At 49.1% G+C, this 26,436-nt stretch overlaps 13 protein-coding genes across 13 annotated transcripts; 8 read left to right on the forward strand and 5 right to left on the reverse strand.

The window, feature by feature from the left end:
* Positions 1-507: 507 nt before the first annotated feature.
* On the forward strand, positions 508-2,970 carry N7537_004362 (Zn(II)2Cys6 transcription factor; the record flags this gene model as incomplete). Its single annotated transcript, XM_056895419.1, has 4 exons — positions 508-613; positions 741-914; positions 975-2,900; positions 2,957-2,970. The coding sequence occupies 4 exons, from the start codon at positions 508-510 to the stop codon at positions 2,968-2,970; spliced, it is 2,220 nt and encodes a 739-aa protein (XP_056755167.1).
* A 1,232-nt stretch (positions 2,971-4,202) lies between these two features.
* On the reverse strand, positions 4,203-4,907 carry N7537_004363 (glutathione S-transferase family protein; the record flags this gene model as incomplete). Its single annotated transcript, XM_056895420.1, has 1 exon — positions 4,203-4,907. One exon carries the CDS (start codon positions 4,905-4,907, stop codon positions 4,203-4,205), a length of 705 nt encoding a protein of 234 aa, XP_056755168.1.
* A 2,102-nt stretch (positions 4,908-7,009) lies between these two features.
* Positions 7,010-7,495, forward strand: N7537_004364 (cupin domain-containing protein; the record flags this gene model as incomplete). Its single annotated transcript, XM_056895421.1, has 3 exons — positions 7,010-7,107; positions 7,168-7,399; positions 7,466-7,495. 3 exons carry the CDS (start codon positions 7,010-7,012, stop codon positions 7,493-7,495), a joined length of 360 nt encoding a protein of 119 aa, XP_056755169.1.
* An 829-nt stretch (positions 7,496-8,324) lies between these two features.
* Positions 8,325-10,400, forward strand: N7537_004365 (putative serine/threonine protein kinase; the record flags this gene model as incomplete). Its single annotated transcript, XM_056895422.1, has 3 exons — positions 8,325-8,868; positions 8,926-10,240; positions 10,310-10,400. The coding sequence occupies 3 exons, from the start codon at positions 8,325-8,327 to the stop codon at positions 10,398-10,400; spliced, it is 1,950 nt and encodes a 649-aa protein (XP_056755170.1).
* Positions 10,401-10,832: 432 nt separating this feature from the next.
* Positions 10,833-11,473, reverse strand: N7537_004366 (uncharacterized protein; the record flags this gene model as incomplete). Its single annotated transcript, XM_056895423.1, has 3 exons — positions 11,453-11,473; positions 11,010-11,372; positions 10,833-10,919 (listed from the first exon to the last, which is right to left on the reverse strand). Exons 1-3 carry the CDS (start codon positions 11,462-11,464, stop codon positions 10,833-10,835), a joined length of 462 nt encoding a protein of 153 aa, XP_056755171.1. The 5' UTR covers positions 11,465-11,473.
* On the reverse strand, positions 11,474-11,696 carry N7537_004367 (uncharacterized protein; the record flags this gene model as incomplete). The annotated part of the gene is made up of 2 exons (XM_056895424.1): positions 11,474-11,600; positions 11,641-11,696. The coding sequence occupies 2 exons, from the start codon at positions 11,694-11,696 to the stop codon at positions 11,474-11,476; spliced, it is 183 nt and encodes a 60-aa protein (XP_056755172.1).
* Positions 11,697-12,108: 412 nt separating this feature from the next.
* On the reverse strand, positions 12,109-14,249 carry N7537_004368 (ferric reductase family protein; the record flags this gene model as incomplete). Its single annotated transcript, XM_056895425.1, has 2 exons — positions 12,109-14,038; positions 14,089-14,249. 2 exons carry the CDS (start codon positions 14,247-14,249, stop codon positions 12,109-12,111), a joined length of 2,091 nt encoding a protein of 696 aa, XP_056755173.1.
* Positions 14,250-14,525: 276 nt separating this feature from the next.
* N7537_004369 (copper transporter family protein) lies at positions 14,526-15,158 on the forward strand (the record flags this gene model as incomplete). Its single annotated transcript, XM_056895426.1, has 2 exons — positions 14,526-14,989; positions 15,044-15,158. 2 exons carry the CDS (start codon positions 14,526-14,528, stop codon positions 15,156-15,158), a joined length of 579 nt encoding a protein of 192 aa, XP_056755174.1.
* Positions 15,159-15,948: 790 nt separating this feature from the next.
* N7537_004370 (putative GPI anchored protein) lies at positions 15,949-16,705 on the forward strand (the record flags this gene model as incomplete). Its single annotated transcript, XM_056895427.1, has 2 exons — positions 15,949-16,365; positions 16,427-16,705. The coding sequence occupies 2 exons, from the start codon at positions 15,949-15,951 to the stop codon at positions 16,703-16,705; spliced, it is 696 nt and encodes a 231-aa protein (XP_056755175.1).
* Positions 16,706-17,397: 692 nt separating this feature from the next.
* N7537_004371 (uncharacterized protein) lies at positions 17,398-18,858 on the forward strand (the record flags this gene model as incomplete). The annotated part of the gene is made up of 2 exons (XM_056895428.1): positions 17,398-17,428; positions 17,498-18,858. 2 exons carry the CDS (start codon positions 17,398-17,400, stop codon positions 18,856-18,858), a joined length of 1,392 nt encoding a protein of 463 aa, XP_056755176.1.
* Positions 18,859-19,092: 234 nt separating this feature from the next.
* N7537_004372 (palmitoyl-(protein) hydrolase) lies at positions 19,093-20,139 on the forward strand (the record flags this gene model as incomplete). Its single annotated transcript, XM_056895429.1, has 6 exons — positions 19,093-19,172; positions 19,232-19,243; positions 19,314-19,404; positions 19,462-19,515; positions 19,580-19,968; positions 20,034-20,139. 6 exons carry the CDS (start codon positions 19,093-19,095, stop codon positions 20,137-20,139), a joined length of 732 nt encoding a protein of 243 aa, XP_056755177.1.
* A 1,478-nt stretch (positions 20,140-21,617) lies between these two features.
* Positions 21,618-22,181, reverse strand: N7537_004373 (uncharacterized protein; the record flags this gene model as incomplete). Its single annotated transcript, XM_056895430.1, has 3 exons — positions 22,106-22,181; positions 21,858-22,042; positions 21,618-21,745 (listed from the first exon to the last, which is right to left on the reverse strand). The coding sequence occupies exons 1-3, from the start codon at positions 22,141-22,143 to the stop codon at positions 21,618-21,620; spliced, it is 351 nt and encodes a 116-aa protein (XP_056755178.1). The 5' UTR covers positions 22,144-22,181.
* A 1,306-nt stretch (positions 22,182-23,487) lies between these two features.
* N7537_004374 (uncharacterized protein) lies at positions 23,488-26,398 on the forward strand (the record flags this gene model as incomplete). The annotated part of the gene is made up of 3 exons (XM_056895431.1): positions 23,488-23,863; positions 23,914-26,208; positions 26,271-26,398. The coding sequence occupies 3 exons, from the start codon at positions 23,488-23,490 to the stop codon at positions 26,396-26,398; spliced, it is 2,799 nt and encodes a 932-aa protein (XP_056755179.1).
* Positions 26,399-26,436: the final 38 nt, after the last annotated feature.

The following is a 26,436-nucleotide window of genomic DNA, read 5'->3' on the forward strand; positions in this document are numbered from 1 at the left end:
TGGCTGCCCCCTCACTTGCTGGGGGTATCAGCCGCTGTTTGTCTTCTTTTTTTTTAATCAAAGATCGTTCCCTTCGTTTTTGTTTTCTTGTAAATGATATTTTCATCGTAGCTGGTTGTGTCCGTAGTCCTAATGTACTAGTAGTGCCGTTGGAGAAATCATCCCCGCACGGTGTTGTTATTGTTTACAATCATTGATACCCACATATGTCCACTAGGAGCTACTCTAGGGCTGTGGTTAGAATTACACACAATCTTCTTTACTTCGGCAGATTGTAAAATTAAATCAGATATGGCCGACGCCCGACCTGGTTGAGATTGCAATGGAAAACACAGCACATTCTCCAAGATCGGCACCCCCGCATGGGCTTATCATCTCCTCTCCGTAGGATTCCCTATCTTTACATTTACCATTCGCTGTCATCGCCTCTTATCTCCCTGTTTTTATCCCCGTCTTTCTGTATATCTCGTTTTCTTCCGTGTGAATGGGTTTCAACATCGACTTGGTATGGAAAGCATCAAAATCCCATCGATTTTAGATCCGCCCGACAACCCGGCATCAGCGCGGGGAAACCTTGTGACACAAAAGCCAAAGCAGACAAAAAGTCGGAATGGTAAGTTGAAATAATGTGAAGCTACATATTTATATCGGTGAAGCAAGAACCAGTGAAGCAGAAATAATGCAAACGGTCACTTCATCATATTGTCCACAACATTGACCTTGAGTTTCTACTTTTATAGGTTGCATCACCTGCAAAGCAAAGCGGTTGAAGTGCGACGAAGTCAAGCCATCATGTCACCAGTGCGAAAGACGAAAGGTCCAATGTGGAGGATACAAGAAAGACTTCAAATGGCGACCATTCGAAGAGATCAACTTGGCTTCTGGGCGGCCTACAGTGACCAAAGCCAAGAAAGGTAAGTCACGAGTGCTGTGCGGGTTAGGCTAGATATGATATACTCATAAATCTTCTTTAGCAAACTCTTCGTCTCATAAAGCTCCGCCTATCGGCAATACTGGCCAGACCTTTCCTACTCCTCCAACGACTGAACAATCAGCATCACCGATTCGCATACAGTCCCATAAGTTTGATGGCTCTCGTTCGCCTCCAGACACTCCTTCGCACAGCTCGCCCATTAGTATCAATAGCTTTATATCTACTGAAGCACGTTCCCTTGAAGATCTGCCTGTCACGCGAGAGGATGTTTCTATGGCCGAGTGCACCGCGCCTCCCCTTGAAATTAACGTGTCATTGTCCGCTGACTCTCCCCCTTTCAATTTCCTATCCTTTTTGGAGCCGTTTCAAGATTCTCTGTCGCTCGCAAACTCACTGGTTCCTGATGTCAACACTGATCCTGCTGGACATATCGCTTTTGGTGCGGCGCAGCCAGATCCAGATGCATCGAAGTTGAGCTTCTCTCAGCTATTGGAGGATGAAAATGATGATATTGAGGAGATTATTCGGAAGTCGGATCCAGGACTGGGACCTTGGAACTTCACCTTGCCAGACACAGATTCTTTCACCCTCGGCCCTCCAAGAATGTTAGACAACCCATCTCTACCACCGGAAAGTCCAGAAATGCTCGTGTTGCGGTTTGATAAGCTCACATGTGGAATTTTATCTATCAAAGATGGTGCATTAGAGAATCCGTGGCGAACACTCATTTGGCCGTTAGCAAAAGACACGCCTGCACTTCGCCATGCCATCTTTGCTCTGACGGCTTTCCACTCGGGCAAGCAAAGCCCCCATCTTCGGGTCCAAGGAGCAAAGCACATGCGCCAGAGTATATCTGGTCTAGTTGGACAGATTCAGAATATGAGAGCTGATGCTGCCCTGGCAACTAGTCTGGCTTTGGCATTCGCCGATACCTGGGACCAACACACTAGCACATGCATTCAACATTTGCGAGGCGCAAAAACATTAATGTGCCAGGTGATCGCAGCTGGGATGCAAGGGGTTGTTAGCGATGAGGAGCTGGATCGCATCCGGTTCCTCTATAACACATGGTCATATATGGACGTGATTGCGCGACTAACTTCTTTGGATGAGTGCGGTCCTCAGAACTGGGATTCCTCAATCTTCGAGCTTCCGAGTGACACAGTCCATGATATTGATCCGTTGATGGGCTGTGCAACTACTCTATATCCTCTTATGAGTCGAGTGGCGAAGTTGATCCAGCAAGTGCGGAAGAGCTCGTCAAACACGGTATCGGTTGTGGCCCAAGCTATGGAACTCAAAGCTCTTGTCGAGGAATGGGAGCCACCGCAATGGTTTGAGCCACCAGATGACCCCAATTCCGAAGTTCAGCATAGCATTCAAGTTGCACATGCCTATCGCTGTGCTACATTGCTGTACCTGCATCAGGCCGTTCCAGAGATACCCTCTGAGCCGGCTGATGAATTAGCAAAGAGGGTCCTAATCTTGCTTGCCACTGTTCCCTATACCTCCAGGACTACTATCATACAGATGTTCCCTCTTCTAGCAGCTGGATCTGAGGTTGACACTGACGATGACCGAAAATGGGTCTTGGATCGATGGACCACAATTCAGTCCCGCTTGATGCTAGGTGGTGTAGACCGCTGTCTGGAGGTGTTGAAGGAAGTCTGGAAGCGCCGCGACGCAATGAATGCGAGGAGAGAGCGTGAAATGACTAGTTCGCGTAGTGGCGAGAGTTTTTCATCTGGAGACAGGGAGAAAATGAGCTCATCATTACCCACCGATTTCCGCAAATACAGTCTCAATGGTTCCCACAAGGGCCCAACAGGAGGAAGACCAGGGCAGTCTACATCGAGGTTTGCGCGACGGGGTTCCGCACTCGCGTCGCTTGAAAATATTGAATTTGAAAGAACTGTGCGTGGCAGATTACACTGGGTGAATGTCATGGCTGAGTGGGGATGGGAAGGTGAGTTCGACAGCTGTCAGACTATTTCATCCAAGTGCTAACTCTTCAATCCATAGTTTTCCTTGGTTAGCTTGACAGAAATAGCCAAAAACTTGGTTGCAAGTTTGGGAGTCGACTGAAAAGAATTCAAAGTTCTTGGCGTCCCAGCCTGCTGTACTAACATGACGGCTAACCAAGCAGGCAGCCCGAGTTCTTGTTCCTTCCCTGAGTTTTGTTTTTATGTTCCCATTGTTGTGGCTCTCATTTGCTTTTTGTTGTGGTTGAAATTGGTTGAAATTGTATTTTGCAGCCCTGACCTGGTGTTGCCTCAAATCAGCGCGGCGTCTAGGGATGGGATCTGTTGTTCTCTCGTTGATGAGCGATGACAACGATGTGACTTTTTTTCGATTGAGATTTCTTTTTCTGCAACTGTGACATACTCTCTGACTACAAACTATGGTTGATCTAGGAACTAATATGTCCACCATGGTCGTGGTTTACTTGGCTCCAACGCTTTCATTCAACTTTCCAATGCGCGATACCCCTATTCCAGAAGCCCTCAAGCAACCACCCACAGCAACCCCACGACCACCCAAATTGAATTTCCAGTAATGCGGAAACATAACCAGCTTAACCAACGTCCGACGCAACTTGCACATTATCTTTACTACCCGTGTCAGTGTTGAGTGCGTCGCTGTGCCCGGAATACCTAGCTCGGCACCTACCAACCCTAATCATCCAACGCAAGCAGTAAGCCACATCTGCCTTCGTAGGCGTTACTCAGCAAGGCCTTATCCTACATTGTCCCTACTGCGAAAATGTAAACATGCCAGGAGCCTATGTTTTCGGAGAGACGATTCTCTGATTCCCACAGCAGCAGCAGTCTCAGATGATACCTAATGAGTCTGTCCTCCCTTACGCGCAAAGGAACTACGTCCTCAGTCATATTCTTGTGTTGGTTCGGTATTGATCCATTCCTTGATACGATATATTACAGTCCTGATAAACAATGTCATATCAGGACAATCTACCCAAGTGTGTCTTTGGCGTGCCAATGCTGCTTTCGGGGAATTACCGTTGGCACTAATATCGACCAGCAGAACCTTTACAAATTCTGATCTGAGAAGAAAGTTGACCTAGAGACTATCTTGTGTGAAACATTATTCAGCTTTGAAGATTCCCAAGCTGTATGCGAGAATTACTTCATGGGAGGCCCACCCCACCCTACTTGTTTATGGCTGATTTGTAAGTTGGTAGTTCTAGAAGTTCACATTATTTATGTACAGGATGATTTACAATCAGTGCATAATATCCGGGCCCACCTCAATAAGGGAATACAAACTGCTCAGCCTTTGCACCAAGAATAGGCACGAAATCTTCTCCCTCACAAACCTTCATAGCCTTTTGATAGGCAGGCCGGTCACCAACACGTTTCAGATACGCCAGAATGTTCTTATGCTTTTGCTCATCAAATTCAATGGGGCAGAACCCTCTCATGGTGGTGAGAGTACAGATCGCCATGATATCCGCTGCGGTGACGTCATTCCCAACCAAGTAGGATCCGGTTTCACCGAGTCTTGCCTCAATCATTGAGAGCGCACCCTCTAGTTTGGCATTACCCAACTTGACGTGAGCTGCCTCTGGATCGTTGCTCAAGCGCCTGTTCATCAGCACACGGAACAAGGCTGGCTGCAAGGAGGCATTTGCCCAATGGTACCACTCCAGGAATTGGATGTATTCCTCACCGTCCTTCGGTGTGCGAGCGAAACGGCCCTCCCCGTAGGCGGCAATAATGTAGTCAATGATAGCGCCTGATTCAGCGAGAACGACCTTGTTTTTCGTAAAGGGGGAGTTGTCATCTTCTATCACCGGTGCGGTGCCGGAAGGATGCAGTTCTTTGATTGACTGCGGAGCCAGGATAGGGTCACGCTTGTGGAAGACAAAGTCATACTTGATGCCAAGTTCTTCTGCGAGCCAGACGATGCGCTCTGATTGTGAGCGGCCAAGGTGGTGGATTGTCAACGGCATCTTGGTTTGAAAATGAGAAGAGAGTGCTGGGTTATCGGCGAAGTGGCTTCGAAATTGCAAAATGTGGAATACCAATTGTGTTGAAAGATATGGAGCCAGATTCAACTTGTTGGAGATGGACCTAAGTATTTATCCATAGGATCGTCGGCATCGTCGGAGATATAGCCGCATCCGCCACTCCACCGATACCGATATTAGTCAAATTCGTAGCTCTAGACCTAGACTCGGGACAGCTTAATTGCACAAGTCATGGGGCAATTGGGCTTTTGACTTTTACCAATTTCGGTTTGCACATAAGGAAAAGGTCAAGCCTCCTGCCAAGCAACGTAGATTTATTTTCCGTCCGAGTAATGTACCTGAGACAGAGGATGAGAACCACATCGAGACTTTCCTCTTCCACCAGAGCCGGCTTGCATTCTATTCCTACGGGGCCAAGTGTCGGTATATGTCATTTGGCTACAGCGAGTTGCCAGTATGCATTAGGTAGTTACATCAATGTACAAACGATGCTCCACTCTGGGCTCCCAAGCAAATAAACATTCCCAAGCATCTCTCGAGACTATTCTTATTATTTTTCATTTAGCATTGTCAATTCTCGGATTTTATATTCTTATAAAACCCTGAGGGAAAGATACCCAAAAGGTTGGGAAAGAAATCTGTACAGTGAATAGAGGTGACAATATCTTCAATGTGAGCCGTGTAATTCCATTAATGAGACAAACAGCCTGACCTTACCTAGGCAATAAACAGTTTCTACCCAGACTCTGTTATTATCGAATGATTGCCAGTTTTCGAATGACTGGAAATGGGGCTTGTACGGGGTCACCTATTCAAACTCTGCTACAATTTATGCTACCTACATCGCCGAGAAAGCATGCCTCGCATAATATCTCTCAGGTTTTCCGATACGTTGGAGAATGGAATGTCTTAATTACCGCCGTCTGGGTACGATCAAAATCAATTATTCCTTGGAGTCCGGTACTTTCTCCAGGAACCGTGCAACACAGATGAAACCGGTTATATCAAAACGGCCGGCCGATACCTCGGACATGCTGTTCAATGTTATGCTTCACTAATGAAACAAGATCAGCATGGATATCCGATATCAAGGTAACAGATTGCGTGGCTTACTATACGCGATGGTCATTTTGATCTTCCCGCCAGTGAGCTCACTACTGTTGGGCCTAGAACTGAAAATAAAATGACGGACACGGGCTTCTACTAGATCCATATCTGGTAGATTGTGAGCCGTAGATACAACCCATTCTCTCGCCCTTGTCGTCCAAGTTGATATTGACGGGGACACCCCATAAACCATCAGTATAAATCTGTGAGGACCGGGGCCGAACTAGCATCAGAGCTAGGGTTATAGTTAGAGAAATTGTCGTGTGTAGATGGGTTGGGCATTTGGGCTTGAATTACTTTTACCTTTTGGCATTACTATAGTATACCACTGCCCTGCACAATCGACCAATTATTATTTCCCGTATCTTGAAGTTCGAACATCTTGGGGGTTTTGTCCGTAGCATCTTTTTTATTAGGAACATATTATGCCAAGCACCAAAAGCCAGTGATTGTAGTTCCGGGGTTGATGTGATGGGGAAGGGCTAACCGCATCAAGTAAAGGAATCCTCCCGCCTCAGTATCATCTGCATATCCATGTACCAAGTACTCAACTATGCAATCTTATCACGCGAAGTGGGCTCATAGTCTATGAGATCGGAGCAATGCCGTCAAAAGTTGTCGGTAGTTTTCTCTCCATTGATAACAGTCTCCCCACGCGACCATTTCAGGTCTTTATCTCAAGATTCAAGTTTCCCCTCATCACCCTTAAGCCCCTCATTCTCTCCATAACTTCTCGCAACCAGTTCTCTGTCGGACTGCCTAGTCAGGACATCAGATCCGACTCTCGCTTTTTGTCTGGATTTAGTTGCCCTAAGTTTGAGAAAGTCTTTCTTGTTGAAGGGTATCCCCTCATTTCATACAATGGTAGAACTGCGGCAACGTCAGTATAAAGCAGAGGTAGCCCCCGAGAACCAAGTAGAATATCGATTTATTTCCACATTACATTGGCCCTCATAGATACACTGCTTCCACCAACCATGGCACTTCCCTTCACGTACCACGCCAAGGCGCAATCTACCTTCAAGCCGCCGCTTATCGCAAATGAGAACGCCTTTTTGGGGGATGTGCAGTCAAGGTAGGGCTGATACATAGTGTGTTAGGTACCTAGGTAGGCAATTTTGCTAATATAATACAGTGAGAACGAGAACCCGGACAAGCCCATGTCATGCGGCTTTTACCGACTGGAGAAGGGCACACCCCTCGTCTACACCTACACCTACGACGAAATGAAGATTATCGTCGAGGGTAAGTTTGAGATTGCCGATGAGACGGGCCAGAAGGTCACGGCGACTCCGGGCGATGTGTTTTATTTTCCCAAGGGGGCTACAATCACCTTTACAACGGATGATTATGGGCTGGCGTTCTATGTGGGTATTCCGTATCCAGGGCTGAATTCCGAAATTCTATTCAAGGGTGAGACTAACGAAATGTAGACTGGCCAACGGAAGCAGGGTGCTGCGTGAATAATAGAATAATAAGATAAATACACCGAAATTAAATTGTTTTCATATTAAATTTCTTGGATCCATGGTTGAAATTGCCAATTATCGGGGTCCCCGTGCCTCCAATCCATGGAACAACCCAGTTGTGTTAAGCAAGCTATTCCCGAATTGGTAGTTTGCTTATATCCCTTGCGATAACCTCAAGAATTCCACATGTGATTGCAGAACCCTTACTATGGATTACTTATACGGAGTACGTACATACAGTATTGACCGGATAATTATTGCTTATTCCCCGAACACGAACTTGGATGTACGACATTAGTCTCATGGGTTATGCAAAAGTCAAAAACAGAGTCCCCGAACACATCCACCAGTGGCGGTTTCATGTTCGACTCCATCCAGAGTTGATCCCACTTGAAAGGAAAAGTCAAAGCACAATTAGCGATTGGAAGTGGGGATGATGTTCAGCTCGCCTCGATAAACTCACCCACTCTGCTGGGTTTTAAAGTGTGTGTAAACCAGTGTGTATGACGTGGGGAGAGTTGCTACAGCAACTCTGTGAGGAAGGGAGGGGATATCGGGATGGAGTGTGGATTGTCGAATTGAAAGAATCAAGATCCGTTCGATCTTGGTGGAGAGGGATCGACTTTGAAATAATAAACATAAACCTTCAATATCTCCTGAGACAAAGGCAGTTTCTTTTCCTTTTTTTTTTTTTCTCCCCTCTCTCTGTACAAGAGAAAAACATATTCAGTCACTTTGCCTTTGTTCTTGGGCTAGTGCCAATTAGTTCCGGCCTTATCACAGGGGTCACAACCAACCCCTCTATCGCTCCTCCATCAACACCATGGCTATTATTTCAGAGGACCATCTTGGTCTACGACTCCCTAATCCACCACCACTGCTACATACTCGTGGTCAATTCGATCGCCCCTCTACTCCTGCCGATGGCTTTACCAGTCCCCCACAGACCCCCCAGGGTAGCCCCAGCAAGTCAAGATTGCCTCCGGGCGCACTCGATCTACCCAATGTCTTCGACAAGGCGATGAAGTTGACTCCCACTTCTCCCTCCAAATCGACATACAACCATTACAATCATCCAATGTTCTCCGCAGGCAAGAGTGGCGAAGACTTCAACGAGAGCGTTATCCACCAAACCCCTTCGAGCCCAACGCGTAGGGCCAACAAGGAGAACACACCCCCCAACCCAACACGCCTAACGAAGGACCTGGGATCAACCCCAACTGCTGCTGCACTTTCACGTCAAGAGCCATACCAACCACGCGATGAGACGACCAGACGCCAGGTCCAGATGCGCGGCCTGACCCCCGAGGAAATGGAGAAGCTCGCCCAACCCAAAGTGAAGCGCCTCGTCAATGTGACCCAACTCTGTAAGTCGCTGCCCGGACCAACCATCTAAGATAAATTGACTGACTTATGCTCGACAGACTTCCTTGACCATTACTTCGATCTCCTCAGCTACGTTCACAATCGCCAAACCCGCCACTCACAATTCAAAGCCGCCTACCCCGACCCCCCTGCTACCCCTGACGAAGAGCACGAACCAGCCCTCCTAAAATATCTCGGTCGCGAGCGCGCACACCTCAGAAAGCGTCGCACACGCCTCCGCCAGGGCGACTTCCAGATTCTGACTCAGGTTGGTCAGGGTGGATATGGACAAGTGTATCTGGCACAAAAGAAGGATACGCGTGAAGTGTGCGCGTTGAAAGTCATGAGCAAAAAGTTGCTGTTCAAACTGGATGAGATTCGGCATATCCTAACCGAGCGCGACATCCTCACTGCCGCCAAGAGCGAGTGGCTAGTCAAGCTGCTCTATGCCTTCCAGGATGATACCCAGATCTACTTGGCCATGGAGTATGTTCCTGGTGGAGACTTCCGCACACTACTGAATAATACCGGTGTTCTCCATAATCGTCACGCCCGCTTCTACATTGCCGAAATGTTCAGCTGCATTGACGCGCTCCATGTGCTGGGGTATATTCACCGTGATTTGAAGCCCGAGAATTTCCTGATCGATTCCACGGGCCATGTCAAGCTGACTGATTTCGGTCTGGCGGCTGGTATGCTGAGCCCGGGCAAGATCGAGTCAATGCGCGTTAAGCTTGAGGAAGTCGGGAACACTCCCGTTCCCTTCGGTCGCCCCATGGAACAACGTACAATGGCCGAACGACGACAAGGATACCAGTCTTTGCGCCAGCGGGAAGTTAACTACGCCAAGTCGATTGTCGGATCGCCGGATTACATGGCGCCGGAAGTTCTCAAGGGCGACCAATACGATTTCACTGTGGACTACTGGAGCTTGGGATGTATGCTGTTCGAGGCATTGGCAGGTTACCCGCCCTTTGCAGGCGCGACAGTCGAAGAGACATGGCAGAACCTGAAGCGCTGGCAAAAGGTGTTGCGGAAGCCCGTCTACGAAGACCCGAACTACTTCTTGTCACGGCGGACGTGGGATCTCATCACGAAGCTGGTTGCTGGGAAGGAGCAGCGGTTCAAGAATATCAAAGAAATCCATTCACATGACTATTTCGCCGAGGTCGACTTCGAGAGTCTGCGTGATCAACGGGCTCCGTTCGTGCCTGAACTTGATTCCGAGACTGATGCTGGGTACTTCGATGATTTCAGCAACGAGGCAGATATGGCTAAGTACAAGGAGGTCCATGATAAGCAGCGCGCGCTGGAGGATATGGCCGATCGCGATGATAAGATGGGCAAGGGCTTGTTCGTCGGGTTTACTTTCCGGTATGTTCGGCTCGAATCTAAGCTGAATGGCTTTTCTTCGTACGATAGTTCTCTTACTGACCACCCTAGTCACCGCAAACCCACCGCCGACAGCAACGGCCGCAGCAGCTCGCCACGGAAGCCTATCGCGACAGACGGCACATTCGGGACGATGTTCTAGGTTCCTGACCAAATCCACATTTCAACCATATTCAGTCAACCTTTTTTTCTTCTTAGGTTCCGCTGGCGCGTTGCGGGACTCCGAGCTGGATCTTGGTTTCCTTGTGCCAGATGTCCCAGTATTGAGTTTAATGGGTCATCTTTTTTCGTCTTTTTTCTTCTTTCTGTTTTAACCTCAACTTCATTTTCAACTTGCACCTTGCAGCGCGATACGGTTTCTTGACTCGTTCTAGTTTTATTATGCGGGTGGAGTTGTGAAATTGATTCTTGTATGATACAGCCATAGACCAAAAATGGCGCAGTTCCTGTCTTCTGCTAGTAATATGGTTTCATTGTATAGAATATGAAATATGAGTTTGAGTTCGTTCGTGATTAAATGCCGAGTAGATTATACGTAGCGCATACATCCTCTCGCAATAAATCATCGACCTTTTTAGTTTGCAGGAAGTTGGCGCACCATGCGCAGGATCTCGGACTCGTTGTCTCCAATGACAGCGCGGCCATTGACCCAGTCAACGGTCTGTAGATTAGATAATTAGTAAAACTAATCCTAATCCAAACAATCTCCCACACGGCAATGGAAGTAAGGTAGGGAAAAGGGGGAACATACAATTGGCCTCACGAACTTCTCATTATCCTCCTTGAACTTCTTCAACGCGTCCTCCGCATCGCGGGCGCCCTTCACCAGCTCCGCAACACCATAAGTCACCTTATCACCCGGGCCACCGACACCGCTGACGGGCGAGATGTAGTCGAGGATACTGCGAAGCTGGTCTGTTGTCGGGGGCGAAGTGGTAACCTCCAGCTCGAATTCGCCGCGCTGTTGCTTTGCGTGGGTGGAGTGGTCGCTAGCCTGGTCTTCTGTGGCGGTTTCGCTAGCAGTCGAGGAGGCTTGCTTCAGGATGTTGAGGGTTCTAGTGGATGCTTGGATGGAGGGGGAGTGGAAGAGAGTGATTGGGTCGAGGGTTTTGCTCTGTTTATATGTTAGATGGTTGCTTGGGAGCTGGGAGAGGATGAATTGGTGGGGTTGGGAGATGGGATAGGTGAACTTACGAAGCGGAACATCTTGGCGGTTTAGATATTCGTAATTGAAGGTGTTGTGGTGATAGAGACAGGTGGAATGGAAGAAGTTGGAAGAGTTGGAGTTAGCTTGGGCGGCAGTTCCTGGATGATGTCATGTGCTGGCTCGGGTCGTCTCGGGCTATGGTCCGAACCTTCCAAGGTTGGAATGAGTCAACTACACTTTGGTCTTCTCTTTTGAGCATATGCTACGGAGTACTAGGTTGAGAAATACCATGGAGGATACTAAATTTTCTATGATCTGGCGTCTGGCACCTAACGGAGAGTGATGGCATCCCTATGTCCATCCAACTCTACATTTTGAGAAGGACTTTGAACATGGCTTAATACCTCGGACTCTAGCTTCGCAGCACAGCTTCTTACTCCTTCATTAACTGTCCCCGTACAGTCAAATGATGTATCCAACGTGGTCAAGCACACAGGCTGTTGGGGAGGGCGCCGGATTTGGGGGTTGCGCGGTATTGTACCTCGCTCGCTGGAGGCGAGTATCAGACAGACTCTCACCTTTAGCAGATGCCTTTATCCATCTCTGCGTATACTGATTAGCGCCAGGCTATAGTCTCAATTAGGCATGGAGACAAACATACCCAGACAATACACAAACAAACTCTAGGTTGTAGTTCCTCCGTTCATAAACCAAAGTTCTCAACATGCAAGTAGATCCCCTGCGCGCCAGTTCCCTTGTGCACAGCTCGTTCATCGCTTAGAGAAACCACGCTACGGCGGACATCGTCTGCTAGGCCGCGAGGTCCGCACACAACAACGGCACTTTCTCCTTCGGCTTTCTCTAGGACCTTGCGGATAATAGTTCGTGGTGTTGGACGACCAGAGACAATATTGGGAGAAATTATTGTTTTCCTTGTGGGGTCTTCAGACCGATGGGACTTTGCATCCGGGGCAGCCTTGTCGGACTGAACAGGCGCTGGGCCAGAGCAAGTACAGGCGCAAGTGGTGCTAATTTCCTCGTCTTCGATTTGGGTAGTGCAGCAACAGCCTCCACCAGGGAGACACCCTCTGCCTGTTGCCACGGGGCCCGGAGTCGATGTTGACTTGGAAGAGACAGAATGAATCGAGATATTGTCTTTCTCGGAGATGTTCTTGATCTCGTCTTGTGTAAATGTCTCCAGTTCAGGAGGAGACTGTGTCTGCAATGGCAGTGAGACAGAGAAAGGCGGATCTAGCTTCTCATCGCATGTGACATAAATGCTAACTTCAATCTCCTTCTCGAAATTTGAACGTGTGCCTCGACATTCATTCACGTCTGTCAGCAGAGACTGCAGTTCGGAGTCGAAGTAAGTCAGTTGAGAACGTGATTTGATTACCCAGACAAAACGCAACCGCTTGGTAGCTGTCAAGCGAGCGATCCGAGCGGGTATCTGCGTGCTGTCGTTGCTATCCATCTTCCATGCTGAGACAACGTCCCGCAGAAGAGGTATCGTGAATGTCGCACCCATGCCACCTGCCAGCAGTATAACACTGTCGAACTGACGCAAGGGCCTGATGCTTCCATATGGCCCTTCGATAAAAACTGTCTTACCAGACATCACTTGTCCATTCCCTAATAGACTATCGCTGTTTGACGCGTATCGAAAGAAACGTCTTGTTCCGCCATTCTCAGCTCGGATAAAGAATTTCATCTTATTATCTTCCGGGATCGATGCGATAGTGAATGGGTGACATTGTAATGGGACGACAGAGTGACAAGTGAGGAAGACATGCTGACCGGGTTCCCACCTGATACCGGGGTTTTCGATAGTGACGCAAGTGACATTTCCAGGTAGCGGAGTAAACGTAGCTGAGTGTGCCCAGAGAGCATTGGATGTATTCTTTCGGTGGAAAATGGCCAAGTTTGCATATGCACCCCAGGTGTAGCGCGCAACCCTATCGAAGACCACCAACCCAATCGGGATCCATACCCATGTCTTGACTTCATCAGGCGCATGCATCCACACAGCAACAATAAAGCCAAGAAAGGTGACTAGATGCTGGATAACAAAGAACTCATAACTGAGCCGACGAATTGGAGCGAAGGAAGTGATCACAATAAAGGTCAGGATAACCCAAGCGGCAAATCCACGCTTCGTCAATGGATCATTATAAAGCTGGTAGGTGATATAATTCCAACGACCCCAATCGCGGAACCAGAATCCCATATGGATGGTGGTAGTCAACCACAGTGTTCGCGCGACCCAGCGATGGTACCAGTTCAGACTGACGTAGCTCATTCCTGCCAAGAACCCAATAATGTTCTGTCTGCCTGCCAGCAAGAAGATCAGTGGCAGCTGGCAAATCGCGATGAAACCAGTCCGGTAGCCAATGTTCTCCCATGCCCATGGATCCAATGTGTTTAGCTTGTAGAAACAAAGGACCATGACTACTATTAGGTTGGCTAGCATGATGAGGACGGGGCCAAGTGGCGGGAAATGGATGGTCAATCCTCTGAGTTGAAGCGGTTGTGGAGTTGCATAACTGACTTCGCGGGCTGTTGCTGTGATGGTGGCGTAGAGATTGAAGAAGAGTGATTTTGGTTTGGCGGGGGTGAGTGAAGAATCTCGCAAGCTGATTCTTGTTAGTTAAGATCAGTGGATGTCCCTGAAGATTAACCATACCGATGGCTAGCAATAACGCGATCCAGCACGTTAACAAGAGTTGCTGCCCCGATTACACTTCCCACAACAGCCCAGTACATCTTCTGTAAGGTGAACAGACTTGGAACGCCATCGCCCATGGACATTGAGCCCGCAGGCATGTCACCCATTGACATGGACATCTTGGGGTTGTAGAAGAATGAGATATGAAGCCTACAAACCACTCCAGGTGTACGAAGTCATACAAAATCACCAATGACAGGGCAGATTACCAATATTATGCTCAACCATGCTCACCCCCACTGGATAAAGGTGGGTCCACCATGTGCGCACCGTTTTGGTCCAATGCGTCAATGCGTCGATGCGTCGTTACGTCGTGTAAACTTCATCAAAGGTTATTTACTTTTCTTATCTTCCTCTTATATTCCGTTCATTCTCAAATTCTCTCTCCCTCAATCATGGAAGGCATGGATATGAGCAGCACCAGCTCTAGCTCGCACAGTATGAGCTCTTCAAGCTCTATGAGCATGGATATGGTATTCAAAAATACTCACGATACGCCACTTTTCTCCAATGCTTGGACTCCTTCATCCTCGGGTAGCTTTGCAGGCACATGTATTTTTTTAATTATTCTCGCCATCATCGACCGGTGCCTCATCGCTTTCAAAGCAACCATGGAGCGCCACTGGCTCGCCACACATCTCAACCGACGATATGTCACTGTGGCTGGCAAAAGCAGCGAAGCTGGCAACATCGACTCCGACCCGGATGCAAAACTCGCATCACTCATCACCGCGCAAGGCGTTGAGGAGTCAGTCAAAGTTGTGCACAACATCAATCGTGGGCCAATTCCCTGGCGATTTAGCGTTGATCTACCACGAGCACTACTGTTTCTATGTATTGTGGGCATATCATACCTACTGTATGTTCTAATATCTACTAGCATAGATTGGATGAATGCTAATATCATATATAGCATGCTAGCTGTCATGACTATGAACATCGGCTATTTCTGCTCGGTGCTTGGGGGCGCTTTCCTCGGGGAATTGGCGGTCGGCCGTTTTATTCAAACTAATGAGCACGGACATTGAGCATTTTAGCTTTGACTTTTCTCTTGACACATGTTGTGCATGTTGATGTTTTTCATGACCTTGAGCATCTGCCTGGCGTTAGGGAATAATGAATTGGGGGTAAAATGATGCAAATTGACCTGAGTTTGAATCGTTCTTGTCATAAATCTCATTCCACTGAATTCTTCATCGCTATCTCCGGCTCTCAGCGGCCCACAGCTGCATGCAACCCTATGACTAAGCCTTGCGCGCGCAATTGAGCTAATTTACTAACCATATTTGGACTAGACCATCGGGTAATATCCACTCCTAGCGCTAGTGTAAGGCTTAATTTACTTCTGAGCAAGTATGGTCTGAGCTACCAAAACAGCAGGTCCATGCTATTATTGGAGTATGGTCTGAGATATAACTTATTGTCGAGAAAGAGGAATGTGTGTTACAGTATCTTTAGATCCGAACGTGTAATTCCCAGGTATAGCGTGGCAAAGAAGCATCGGGAAGAGAAATGTAGATTCCAATGATCACTTCATGGAACAGGATAACGCTGTCGGAAGATTCCAAAGTATGCACAATCTCAAAGGGGAAAAGGTCATGATTGCCGACATTTCGGATCCCACGGGGCTTCACGGGCGGACCCTGTTTCCTTTTCAGGCCCCGCTAACTCCCTCACCTTGTATATGCAGAGCTCGTATAGAAGACTTCAAAGAGCTGGGTTCTCCCACTTTTTCTATAGTACACTAGTTCCTATCCAACTAAATTCCTACACTTTATCCCTCTCTTCATTTTTCAACCCTCCAACAACATACTCACAATGAAGTTCTCTCTTCTCGCCTTCACGGCCATCGTGCCATTGGCTTCCGCACACTTCAAGCTGATGTATCCCACCTCTCGTGGCTTCGACGAGGATACCATGCCCAATTTCCCCTGCGGTGGAATGAGCCAGTCCTCTAATCGTACCAAGTTACCTCTGTCCGGTGGCTCATTTCCCGTCGCTCTTGAGATGCACCATTCGCAGACTGCCGTCGAGGTCCTTCTTTCTCTGGGTAGCGATCCGGGAGACAACTTCAACATCGTCCTCTCGCCCACTTTCCAGGTCAAAGGCCTTGGCGAATTCTGCCTTCCTCACGTCGAGATCAACCAGAAGTTGATCGGGCGTAATTTCACCGATGGAATGAATGCTACCCTTCAGGTACAGACCAACGGTGACCCGAGCGGTGGTCTCTACGCTGTATGTTCACTTCTCTTTCGTCCATTTTGGCTCTTAATGGTGCTATACTAATGCAATACAGTGCGCCGATATCCAATTCTCTTCCGACGTCACATACCAGACACCATCTGCCTGTACCAATAACACCAACCTCGCTGCCACCACTTTCACCGGTGCTTCTGCTTCACGCAATGCCAACGAGTCTACTTCTGGGGGTCAAGCGCAGAGCGGATCCTCTTCGTCCACTTCCACTTCTACTTCCACTTCCACCTCCACCTCCAAGGGTGTTGCTGTGCCGATGCAAACCGCCGCTTGGGGAGTTCTTGGCGCTGCTCTCGTCGGTGGCATCACTGTGCTGTAAAATCAGATTATTCGATTTCTTGCTCTATTTGTCTTTGGTCTCGGGGTTTGGCGATGCATAATGAACAATGATATCTTCGCTCATAACAGAACAATCAACAGTGTGTTTCTTGCTATGTTATAACCGCCCTAGCCACCAAATCAGTATTCCAGCTACCACCCTACCTAGCTAGTCTCGTAGGTACCCGTGAGACATTTTGCGAAGCAACTCCATACCAGGTCAACCCTCAGACTGCACTCATTTGAAGAAACTGAATTTTCTCCGATAAAACTGACTCCAACGCAATATCCTTTTGCCTAACCAGAAACCCAGTTAATAATTTGACTGGCATTATAGGGTAATTGCTATCGCAGTTGCTTTTTTTATCCATATCTCTTCACTTTTATATAGGAACGAACAATGCTTTGCTGATTCTTCAACGATCTTGCAGGTCGAATAAGGTGGCCATTCGCGAAGCTGGTACTTTGGCAAACTGAAAAGTATCTATATACTCCGCTATTCCATTGTGGCCATTTACAGCAGCAGAGAAATGCCTTCTTGATACATAGTAGAGTGTCACGTGTGCGGGTAGATTGACAAGCAATTAGGAAAAAGATCAGGGGCTAGTCTCCGAGCATTCTAGGCATCCAACAAGCAAGAGAGATTTTTTTTTTCTTCTTCTTCTTTCTTCAGGGCGCAGGCTATATCCTATCATGGAGAACCTCGAGACACTACGTCCTGTTGGTAAGTAGATCCTTGTCAAAAACAGTCGGGAACCTTTTCCGAAAGTCAACAATGCCTGACCCCAGTCAGGTCGATTGGAACAATATTCAACGTCGCGCCACCAGGTCGGGTTTTATTTAAATGTTGCTGTATCAGCAACTTATTTCCTACCAGATTCATTTGTGCTTCCTGTCAAAGACTATGTCTATCAGGCATGCGAGGCTGCAATAGCTCAACATCCGTCGCTATCCGCCATCGTGGCAGACGACCACACACAAGACCCCTATTTCGTGCGGCTGCCAGAAATTGATCTTGACCAAGTTGTATCTTTCCAGGACAGGAAACCAGGCTTGTTAGCTACCGAAGCCGATGGCGAGCCTACTCCAGATCTTGACTTGCAAACCTTGCTTGCAACCCAACACAACACTCCTTTCAGGGCTCCAAACCCCTTCTGGAGAGTCTGTGTCCTTTTAGATGTGGAGGATGAGCGGCAATTTACTGCGGCGTTTGTATATCATCACGCCATTGGCGATGGAACCTCCGGAAAAGCCTTTCACCAGACCTTCCTACGAGCCCTGGGGGCAATGGACTCCTCTGATCAGACTAAATCCATTATCAAGTCACCGCAGCTCCCTCTCTTGCCAAACATCGAGCTTGTGCATCCAATGTCTCTTTCCTTATTCTATCTTGCCAAGAAAATATTCCAAGCTAAAATCTACTCCCAACGACCCACGGGTCTATGGACCGGCTCCAAGGTCATAGTCCCCTCTCAAACCCGCCTACGGCTCGTGCCATTCTCCAAACTAGTCGTCGGTGCAATAAGAGACAGATGTCGACAAGAGGGTACGACGATCACTGCACTTCTGCAGACAATCGTTGCTCGCTCCATCTTCGCACATATCCCGCCTGAGTTCACGCGACTCGCCTGCACCGGTGCACTGTCAAGCCGGCGCTGGCTGCCAGATATTATCACTGATGAGTCAATCGGCGTCTGGGTCCAGGACTACGAAGAGACATATTCCCGGGATACAGTCGCTCCGTCCGACGGTTCCTTCCCGTGGGCAGAGGCTAGACGATCCCGTAAGACGATTCAGTCTGTCTTGGAAATGGAAGGGAAGAATGCTAGCACGAGCCTACTACAATTTGTCGATAATTTTCAGGAGGAACTGTGTTTGTCTAAAGTTGGCAAAGACCGCGATAAGAGCTTTGAGGTGTCAAATATCGGTGTTTTGGACCCGCAAACCAATTCCGACCTGCCATCCATCAAAGGGATGGTCTTTTCGCAGTGTGCTAGTGTGATGGGTAATGCCATTGAGGTGTCAGCTGTCACTGGGGGAGATGGGTGTTTGGTGCTAGCTGTCTCTTGGCAACAGGGGGTTGTGGAGGCTGATCTCTTGAATGAGGTCGTTGAGTCGACTAAGCAAGAGTTATACTCTATCGAAGTGGTGTAATCACTGGGGCTCATTAGCACTTAAGTCAAGCTTTTATAATGTTTAATAATGCAATGGATGAGCCCTCCAAGGCTGGGATTCCCGAGGTCATCTTGGATGCTGTTATCAAATGGGCGGTAAGAGGGCGATAACGTCGGCGGCAGAAACGTGGGGAAACAACAGTTCGAGAAATCTCTCCAGTTCCCTTTAACCCAAACTTCTTTGTACATCTCATACCATATATCGACTTTCAAGATGACGCGTGGTCCGTACATTGTTCCGGCGCTCACGAAGCACACCGCTACTGTTATCATGGCCCACGGGTTGGGAGACAGGTAAGTGTATCGCCAGAAGATAAGACGATAGTATCGAGTCTGACAGTATTTGAATACAGTGGCGCCGGATGGTATGGAAATTTCCATCAATTACCCGGTTTAAACTCGTGAGCCTCGCTTCTGACCATCAAAATCCAACAGGGTGTCCCTTGCCCAGACATGGCGCCGCCGCGGCAAGTTCGACGAGGTGGCCTTCATCTTTCCCAATGCGCCCGACATCCCGATCACAGTTGTATGTGAGACTCATACCTATCCTCAGTTTAAAATTGATTGACGAACTCTCGATTAGAACTACGGTATGAGCATGCCCGGATGGTACGACATCACCAAGCTTGGCGGTGACGTGAGTTCATTCCCAAAAACCCCGAATAAACTCACAGCGCTAACCTTCGTCTCCCTCTATCTAGTTGGACTTCGAAGAAGCCCTCCGCACCCAGGATGAACGAGGAATTGTCCGCTCCCGCGACTACTTCAATACCCTCATCGAGCAAGAGATGCAAAAGAACATCAAGGCCTCACGTATCATCCTGGGCGGGTTCTCCCAGGGCGGTGCGATTTCCCTGTTCACCGGTGTGACTAACAAGGAAAAGCTCGGCGGTGTCTTTGGGATGTCGTCCTACCTGCTATTGAGCGACCGGATTAAGAACTACATGCCCGAAGAGTGGGTCAACAAGAAGACGCCGTTCTTCCTTGCCCACGGTCTCGAGGATAACGTTGTTCCATTCGCCTTTGGGAAGGGCTCAGTGGCTAAACTTAAGGAGCTTGGCCTAGAGAATGTTTCCTTCAACCAATACGAGTATGTTTTTTGGCCCGCTGTTGTTCCGGTTTGTGGTGGTTCACTAACTTGATATTCCCATACAGAAATCTTGGTCACTCCGCGACCCCCGAGGAAATTGATGCCCTAGAGAACTTCATTGAGAAGTCCCTCGCCGCTGGAGGAGAGGGCAATGCTTCTGCTGGTCTATGACTTGGTCATGATCAGAGTGAGAACATTGAAAATAGCCTTTGGGGGTATACCTTGATCATGGGTTTCATAATACTACTTGCTGCTATTATCTGGTCTAGATATCAGTTGTCAAAACAGAAACAATCCACGCAAAAGCAGCATTAACAATTCCAACCCGAATCCACTTTTGGGGTACATAACAATGCAATTCAAAGATCCCAGTCTGGCATGCCCTAAAAGCCAACAATACTGCGTAGTTTGGCTGGATGGGTTCCTCTTCCATCGCTCAATTGCATAGCTAATAATCATTCTGGATGGGATAGGATTAGTCCTATAGACGAATTTAAGGTTGATCTAGACCGATAATACAAACTACAAGAGCACTACTGGGATCGGCGAGCAGATGGCTGCGGTTTTGATACCTACATATGTGTTGGTGCCATTGCGTTCATGCGCGAAAGATTTTCTACAAATATTTCGTGGCAATCTTGTACTTCGAGGGAAAAACAGAACAAAGAAGCATTTTATGCTCCATGAGATCTACACATTTCTCGCGACATTGAGCAGCATGTTTTCGTTGTAGAATATATATCTGTGCACATATTCTACCAAGGTGGCCAACAACCCCGTAACCCCCGCGACAGGGAGGAAGAAGACTATCAAACCAATTTATTCACATGTATTAGGCAGCGATTTTGGCCCCTAGGGCTAGGGGATATTTCCCCCAAACACCAAAGATGATCCCGGAGCCCTGATAAATTCTATTTAATGTCCTAGCTTATTGACCGACTAGCAAGCCTGTGTTCTAGGTGGTGGGTTCATGGGTGAGTGGCATTCTACATAAATTGTGGAGAGGTTTCAATACCGACATAAATGTATATAGTTCTGTCAACTCTTAGATGTAAAACACGACCTGTGCAGCTGATAATGACAAACTCACTAGCTAATGGAGCTATGTTGATAACCTCCAAGAGGATTCGCCATCCTCTGCACCCGACGAGGTAGCCAAGCAGGCGGTGTGGTCCACCCGCTGCAGATGCGCCCATTTATTCTAGCACCTAGCCAATCTAGCGTAGATATAGAGAAAACCCTGAAATGCTAATGTGTAGATATACGCGTGCAATTGCAGTAGGCGGAACGAGATTTGCTTTTAGAACATGGTATGGTATTGAAGAAGCACACTTGGGGATGTCGGTAGTTGTACATTGATATAAGCCTCCAATATTGAGGCAGTAGATGCAAAGATGAGGGAAGAGTCGCAAACGTATCGTACAGCCAATAAAAATCATGACATATACCCAGGGATATCCAAGATTGCAGATAGTGCAGAAACTTCGGGCTCTCGAAGCCCCGGGATGAGAAAGAACAATTGTGGGAGGGGCGATTGAGTCAGTAGCAGGAGAGGCGGAGGGCTGGAGATGTAGATAGATCAAATTCTGTGTGCGGGCACAGCATGATCACATATAAATGGTCGAGGGGGGATGGTTTTACTCGGGAGATCATTTTTCACCCAGCATCTCCTTGCGCATCTCCTCCTGTTGTGTCCGTGTTTGTTCCTTCTGCTGTGCGCGTTGTGCCTCCAACACTGCTCGCTTCTGGTCCAATTCTTCTTGAGCGGCGTACCAGACTAGAAAAATTCGAGTCACGACCATTAGCCACTGATGCATTTTCAGGCCTGAGCGAACCCGATTTCGCGGGAGATAATCATTTCCATGGTAAATTGCAAGTGCATGACATACTGGACTTATCGGACTTGGACCACTCCTTCAGCTTACTGACGTAGTCGTCGAATTCCTGCGCCTTGCGGTTCCCCTGTTCGGCGCTGCGCTTCTGCAGATCCGGGTTGTATCGCTTCCTAAGCTCTTCGTCGGAGGGTCGGAGGTATTCGACAAAAGCGGGGCCACCGACGACCATGAGGAGACCACTATGGTGAGAACCGAATGTGAGCGCGAGTCTTTGGCACGGTGCAGAGGCGTGTATCACTTACCCGGCTATGGTCTTCGCCCATAACCCGGCGCGAGACATGGTGAATCCGAAGGTCGGATGTTGATTACCGATTTAAGGCTTTCGGTATGACGATGTGTTTTCTCGGATGACTCGGGAAGATATAACTAGAGATGCTGAGACCGATGAAGATCATCAACATCATCGCGGCTCTCATTTGCTGTTGGAGGCGGCGTGGCGCAGCCTATGTGGCGCAGCACGCTTTGCCCGATCGAGCATGTCTCACGTTTTCGTGTTCCAAGGTTTCTCCCCCACACTTTCACCTTTGTCACTTTTTTATTGAACGTGACGTGACGTCCTTATGGAAGTGTTCCGAGACAGAGGTGGAGTCTGTCATGTTCTCCTATACTACCCACCTACTTACAAAGTCCATACCTCCGAACTACTTTTACAACTTTGGGCAGCCCTCCAGGGGTGCCCGATTGCATTCCACGGGTCCACGGGTGGGCACAGGGTCTGCTTTAGTCATCATTGTTTGACCTTCTAGCTTCATGGGGTTGGATGGCAGAATGGCAGAATGGCCGGTATTACGGACTATAATCACTAGGGAAGCACAAGTGGATGCCAACAAAGTCCCGTCGACGTTGAAATTTTGGGATGAGAAAGTCTGCAGGACCCGGGCCCCAGCTTCGAACCCCCCCTGATCGTCAGGCACCGGGTGGGATTAATTTCCACGGGGCTGTACCTTCATATACAATGACACACCTGCATAATAACATTGAACTATAAATTGTATCAAAGTATTCAAGAAAGAGTATGTTGCCGATAAACAAAGTATGTCTTGAATGGAAATATAATAAGAGAATCTATCGACGGCACTGGATTTCCATTCAAGTCCACTCAGAAAATAAACCAAATGTAGTTAGTCTAAAAGGCACAAAAGGAGATTGGATACCCATATTTTTAAAAAAGGGAATAAAATGCATGAAAAGCATGAAAAGAATAGAAAAAATTATGAAAAGTGCCTCTCGGTGTGGGTCAACTGTTTAATTTAAAGGTCACCTGCTCCGACCGCCCCTAAATCATTCTGCCCCCCGCTTGATTTACTTTGAACTTCTTGTATTTACTATAGGCCGGTGTGGCTCCTGACCCCCTCAGGTGCTTGATCAGCTTGCGACAGGCTCGTTGCTCACTGCGATTTGGCATTGCGCGAGGTAAGGATCGGTGTGGAGTCCGGCCGGTTGCCTTCTCAGGATATCCATGGACCGTGAAATGAATGAGCTAATTCTGAATTGCAGCCCTGGAGCCTTGGGGTTTACCGAATTGTCCCCTCCTTGCATGCGACTACCCACAAGATTTGCACCGTGAACCACCCCCGAAACCTACTCGAATCACCGCTGTATAGTACGCTTATCGGCTTGCGCCATGTCATACCCCCAGCAACATCAAGCGCAGAGGCCGCCGCCTTTGCGACAATACAATAACCCCCCTCCGCGTTCTGTGACATCGCCAGGAGGGTATTCGCAAGATGGATCCCAAGGAGGATACAGCGACGGTGGCATGAGTAGCCGTAGCTACCAGCAGGCTGACCCTGGCTACGACGATGCGGCATATAGTTACCAGTCTAGCTCCTCCGGTTCTCAACCATATGCTGCTACGCAATCTCAGCCACGCTCGATGCGCCCACCCGGTCCACCAGGCCCGGGAAATGGGCGACCTCCAGGCCCTGGATACGATGACCGCCGTGGCTATCCTCCTGCTCCCGGTGGAAGACTACCACCGCAATCGCGGTCAAGAACACGTATGTGAATTCAGACAGCGACCGCAAAGTGCCTACTAACCGACTTCAAGCTGGTGCGCGCCCACCTCCCGGCGGTACATTCGACAATCCCTTTCCCTCCTTTCCAAATCGGGACCCAAGAGATCCGAGGGCCCCGCGAGACCCCCGAGACCCTAGAGGTCCTAGAGACCCACGAGACCCACGAGGTCCTAGAGACCCTCGAGACCCTCGGGATCGGCGCGGTCCGCCACCGCGAGGGCTAGAACAAGATATGGCTGCAATGGACATTAATGGCAGGGGCCCGCCTAGGCCGCACACTTCAAATTCTAACGGAAGAAGACCAGACATGCGACAGCCACCTTCACGCGGACCTCCACCAGGACGGGGCCGAGGTGGCTATCCAATGGGTCCAGTGCGAGCTGCTAGCTCAGGCAGAACAGATCGACCTGATAGAGACTATCTAGACTCCATGGGCTCGTCTATGCCTCCGCCACCAAGAAGCGCAACGATGCCGCTCGCCCCAGGCGCACCACTCGCGCCAGCCGCACCGCTCTACCCAGGCCAATCGACCTACCAAGAAACAGATTACCCAGCGAATTTTGTAGGCGAACCTCCTATGCGTCCTAATACTGCTGGAAGCATGCGACCCCCACGATCTCGTGCCCCCAACGATATAGACCCAGGCCTAATCATCCCCCCGGCTGGATTAATGATCCCCCCAGAGCCCGCCAATCGTGTTTCATATGCGCCCAAGGAATTTCTGGACAGCTATTATGACTCCAGTGGTGCTGCTGCCGATGAACCCGATATGCCTAATTTCGATGCCATGCCAGACCCTCAGCATCACGCCCCGATTGATGAGATGGGCCTGGAAACAACACCGGTTAAGAGACCAGTTCATGGTCCGAATTCTTCACCTGGGGACTACTCGTATCCTCCCAACGGGGTGGAGGCTGTGCACTCCCAATCTCAACCAAATTTCCAACAAGCAGAGGGAGCCAATCAGTTTGAGAATGCGGGATTTCAGTTTGGCATTCCTGGAGAGTCTTCCCTTGCTCCCGCTTTCGACCACTCAAACCCTGCTGGGTATGCGTCGAATGGCTACGAAGAGTACGCCGGTTATGCGCATGGCCCCTCCCCGGTCCAGACCAACCAGCCAGGCTATCCCCACGACCAGGCGGATATGTCAGACCCTCACCAAAATCCTGACGCTCTTCCTCACCATCCAGCCCCGTTCCGCCCCGGCCATGATCAAGGGTCAAAACCTGCGCCGGTTCGGCAGTACAACGCTCCTGAAACCGTCCCAGCCCCCGCTGCTCCACAGCCAATGATGGTGCCCGGTGGAGCGGCTCAGGCGCCGGTCACGATTGAAGAAATACAGCGGCTGCAACAGCAGGCGCGAGGCAATCCTTCTGACCACAAGACTCAACTTCTACTCGCCAAAAAGCTGGCCGAGGCATCCACAGTTCTAGTAGGGGACAACAGCAGACTCGACCCGAAAACCAAAGCCAAGGCCAAGGAGAAGTACGTGATGGATGCGCACAAGATTCTCAAAAAGCTGGTTACAGCCGGATACTCTGAAGCCCAGTTTTTCCTGGCTGACTGCCACGGCGAGGGTCTAATGGGACTGGAAGTCGACCCCAAAGAAGCCTTCTCATTATACCACTCTGCTGCGAAACAAGGTCACGCACAGTCTGCATACCGTGTGGCCGTATGCTGCGAGATTGGCCAGGAGGAAGGTGGCGGTACCAAACGTGATCCATTTAAGGCGGTTCAATGGTACAAGCGTGCCGCTGCACTCGGTGATACACCCGCCATGTACAAAATGGGAATGATTAATCTAAAGGGACTACTTGGTCAACCTCGGAACCCCCGGGAGGGTGTATCATGGCTCAAGCGGGCGGCTGACCGTGCAGACGAGGAAAATCCGCATGCTCTCCACGAGCTTGCCCTCATGTATCAGAACGCCGGCGGCAATGACATCATCGTCCGCGACGAGCAGTATGCCTCCCAGCTATTCCACCAAGCTGCCGAACTGGGCTACAAGTTCTCTGAATTCAAACTTGGTACTGCCTACGAATACGGCCTCATGGGATGCCCCGTTGACAACCGCACGAGTATAATCTGGTACACCCGTGCCGCGGCCCAGGGTGAACACCAGAGTGAACTTGCCCTTAGTGGCTGGTATCTCACCGGATCAGAGGGCATTTTATCGCAGAATGACACGGAGGCCTATCTGTGGGCTCGTAAGGCTGCCACCGCAGGTCTTGCCAAGGCAGAATATGCTATGGGGTATTTCACCGAGGTCGGAATCGGCTCTGCTGCCAATCTAGACGACGCAAAGAGATGGTACTGGCGTGCAGCTGGTGAGTCGACTTCCCTTTGACTGTTTGTCGCTTCAACCCCAGCTAACCTTTTTACTTTTTAGCCCAAGGATTCCCCAAGGCTCGTGAGCGTCTTGAAGACCTTAAGAAGGGTGGAAGCCGAATGCAAAAGACTCGTCTCTCACGCTCGGCCGTTAACAAGCAGAGTGATGGGGACTGCGTCCTCATGTAATTGGATATTTTCATCCTTTCATCCTTTTGTGATTTGCC

This window comes from Penicillium hordei (genome assembly GCF_028827395.1).
Source record: "Penicillium hordei strain IBT 12815 chromosome Unknown utg000002l_segment0_segment0, whole genome shotgun sequence".
In the NCBI taxonomy this organism is placed as follows: Eukaryota; Fungi; Ascomycota; class Eurotiomycetes; order Eurotiales; family Aspergillaceae; genus Penicillium; species Penicillium hordei.